Source organism: Trichechus manatus, unplaced genomic scaffold (genome assembly GCF_000243295.1).
Source record: "Trichechus manatus latirostris isolate Lorelei unplaced genomic scaffold, TriManLat1.0 scaffold00064, whole genome shotgun sequence".
NCBI classification, from domain to species: Eukaryota; Metazoa; Chordata; class Mammalia; order Sirenia; family Trichechidae; genus Trichechus; species Trichechus manatus.
This window is the reverse complement of record NW_004444000.1, coordinates 1,216,603-1,219,995: the sequence shown is the minus strand read 5'-3', so window position 1 is coordinate 1,219,995 and position 3,393 is coordinate 1,216,603. Positions and strand designations below refer to the sequence as shown.

The 3,393-nt window shown below is 43.6% G+C and overlaps 1 protein-coding gene across 1 annotated transcript in view; it reads left to right on the top strand.

The window, feature by feature from the left end:
- Nucleotides 1–831: 831 nt before the first annotated feature.
- Nucleotides 832–3,393, top strand: part of LOC101352464 (beta-galactosidase-1-like protein 2) — a 62,560-nt gene continuing 59,998 nt past the window's right edge. The window contains exons 1-2 of the mRNA XM_023734026.1: nucleotides 832–923; nucleotides 2,020–2,217. Coding sequence (XP_023589794.1) covers nucleotides 832–923; nucleotides 2,020–2,217 — 290 coding nt within the window. The remainder of the gene's footprint in view (nucleotides 924–2,019; nucleotides 2,218–3,393) is intronic.

Here is a 3,393-nt window from a genome sequence, read left to right as displayed (position 1 = left end):
ATTGCTCCCAAGGTGCAGCATGAAGAAAATCATGGGCTGCACAAACCATAAGGTGTGTTCTGGAAATTAATGAGATGGAGTCCTACAGTAGCAGAGAAGTGGAGCATGGGCTGGAGATAAAAATCGGAACTCCACTACAGAGGATTACTCCTACATCTTCCTCAGGGTCTTCTGCTAAATAGTAAATGATGACAGCTCATTCCTTAGGAACTGAATGTGACTGGCAAGTTCCTGAGATTATTCTTTGTATTGCAAAACTGTTCTTTGATTGAGGCTTTATCTTCTCCAAAAAGTAACTGGAATCTGAGAGCCCAGTTATCAGATGATTCTTCTCTGCAGCTGTGCTCCCTCTGGTCCTCTCTCAGACACCTGTGGGGGCCTAGGCCCAGGGGAATAGTGAGGGTAAGGAGCCCAGGGGCACTCTCTAAGTTGTGCCCCCCTCCCAATTTCAAGATGAATAGATGTTAATAGCGGAAACTCATCAGCAGAAATGCCTTCCCCCATCTTGTCGGGCTGCCTCAGTCAGGTGACTTTCATATTTGTGGTGCCTCGGAATGTCATTCCACCCCTCTCTGGCGCCCCTTGGACTTTAGCCTGGAGGTAAGTGTCCCCCTCTTACCCTCCCAATGCCCCTGCCTCAGCCTTGGGGTGCTCTCTGTCATGGCTCTATTTGGTGCATAGGCCGTGGCACAACTGCTCCAGAATTCTGCCTTCCAAACAGGGCCACTGTATCCTCTGTCGTTCTCCAAGGCCAGGGCTTCTTCAGCTCCCCCTCCCTCCTTCCTCCCTGGTCTGTGTCTCTCTGATACCTACTCTGTTCTTTCTGCTAGCATGTGGGCCTTCCTGGTGAGACCAGAGTGCATCCTGTGCCTGTCTTCAGCCTTATCAGTGATGGCTCAGCTCACAGACAACTTCTCGCCCAGGTATGTTTGTCGGGGAAGGGCCAGGGAAGGTTTCTCTTCCTCTGGAGGTATACCTAGGGCCTCTGAAGGCAGGGCCTTCTTTTTTTTTTTTTTTTTTTTTTGTATTGTACTTCAGGTGAAGGCTTACAGAACAAATAGTTTCTCATGAAACAGTAGTACACATATTGTTTTATGACATTGGTTAACAACCCCACAGCATGTCAACCCTCTAACTACTCAACCATTTTTTTTGGTGAAAATACACATAGCCAAAGGTACACCATTTCAAAAATTTCTACATGCATAGTTCAGTGACATTGACTACGCTCTTCCAATTGTGCTGCTATTCTCACTTAAGATGAAGGCTTACAGAACAAAATAATTTCTCATTTAACAGTTACTACACATGTTGCCCTATGATAATGGTTAACAATCTCACAACACATCAACAATATCCTTACTCAACCTTGGGTTCCCTATCACCAGCTTCCTTGTCCCCTTCTGCCTTCTGGCCCTTGTCTCTGGACTACTGTAACTCATTAGTCCCATTTGGTTTAACGGGGCTGTCCACTCCCAGGCTGAACAGTGAACCTCAGAGATAATTTCACCACTGAGCTAAAAGGGTGTCTGAGGGCCATACTCTCGGGGTTTCTCCAGTCTCCTTTAAGCCAGTAAATCTGTTTTTTGTTTTTTTTTTTTTTGTGAGTTAGAATTATGTTCTACTTCCTTCTCCAGCTCTGTCCAGAACTGTCTGTTGTGATCCTGGTCAGAGGAGTCAGTGGTCGTAGCCGGGCACCATCTAGCTGTACTGGACTCAGTCCGGTGGAGGCCTTGGTAACTGTGGTCCATTAGTCCTTTGGACTGATCTTTTCCTTGTATCCTGTTCTCTTCATTCTCTCTTGCTCCCGAAGGGATGACACCAGTGGAGTATCTTAGAGGGTCGCTCACAGGCTTTTAAGACCCCAGACACTACTCATGAAGGTAGAATGTAGAACACTGTCTTTATAAACTGTGTTATGCCAATTGAACTAGAAGGAAGGGCCTTCTTGATCTGCCCATCCTGCATACCTCTTGGGCAATATCACTAGGACTTCATGTGCCTCCTTTGTCCTTGCAGGATTAATCAAACTCATCTGACCCCCTCGCACCTGAAGCACCGCACTGAGGGTCTGAAAGTTAAGGGCTCAAACTTCACACTAGATGGCTTTGCGTTCCTGATTGTAGCAGGCACTATCCACTACTTCCGGGTGCCCAGGGAGTACTGGAGGGACCGCTTGCTGAAGTTGAAGGCTGGTGGCTTCAACACCATCACCACGTGAGTGCTGGCCCCTAGTAGTTATGTCAATAATTTGTAGTCTCCATTCCTAGCTCTGAGACTTTATTAGAACAGTCCAAGGGTTGGCCCTTTCAGTATTTTTCTTAGGATATCTGAGCCTTTAACAGTAACTTAATATCCTGTAGGCAGAGCATAGTCCAGTTCCTCTCGAAGGTCACTGTCTAAAAAGGTTTACTATGACCTGGACACAAGATCGTACCTTTCAGAGTTAGCAGCATGTAAAAAGAAAAAAGAAAAAAAAAAAGATGGGTATAACAGAGAGGGCTAGGGGTGTCATTGATGAAAAAGCATAGTCACTCAAAGAGGGATGGTTATGGCATTTTATAACTGTTACATGACATTGGGAGAAACAATGATTCCTGTTAATTTTGCAAATGGATTTATCTGTGTCCACCTCCCAGCCTGAAAATGGCAGGGCTGGTTTTTCTTTTTCAGTCCAAGCTGATTTTCACTCTTTCAGTTCTGGACAGATTTTAATCATTAAAAATTTTCACTATGGATTCACAAAAACTTCACCTCAGGGCATGGTTCTTGACCAGTGTTATTTCTGTTGGCTTTGTATAAATGCCCTTAATGATATTGAGGAATTTCCTTTCTATTACTATTTTATTGAGAGTTTTTATCATAAATGGGTGTTGGACTTTGTCGAATGCCTTTTCTGCATTGATTGATAAGATCATGTGGTTCTTGTCTTTTGTTTTATTAATGTGATTGATTACATTGATTGTTTTTCTAATCTTGAACCATCCCTGCATACCTGGTATACATCCCACTTGGTCATGGTGAATTATTTTTTTGATATGTTGCTGAATTCTATTGGCTAGAATTTTGTTGAGGATTTTTGCGTCAATGTCATGAGGGACATCTGTCTGTAATTTTCTTTTTTTGTGGTGTCTTTCCCTGGTTTTGGTATCAGGGTTATGCTGGCTTCATAGAATGAGTTTGGGAGTAGTCCATCCTTTTGTATGCTCTGAAATACCTTTAGTAGAAGTGGTGTTATCTCTTCTCTGAAAGTTTGGTAGAATTCTCCAGTGAAGCCATCCGGGCCAGGGCTTTTTTTTGTTGGGAGTTTTTTAGTAACCTTTTCAATCTCTTCTTTTGTTTTGGGTTTATTTAGTTGTTCTACCTCTGTTTGTGTTAATTTAGGTAGGTAGT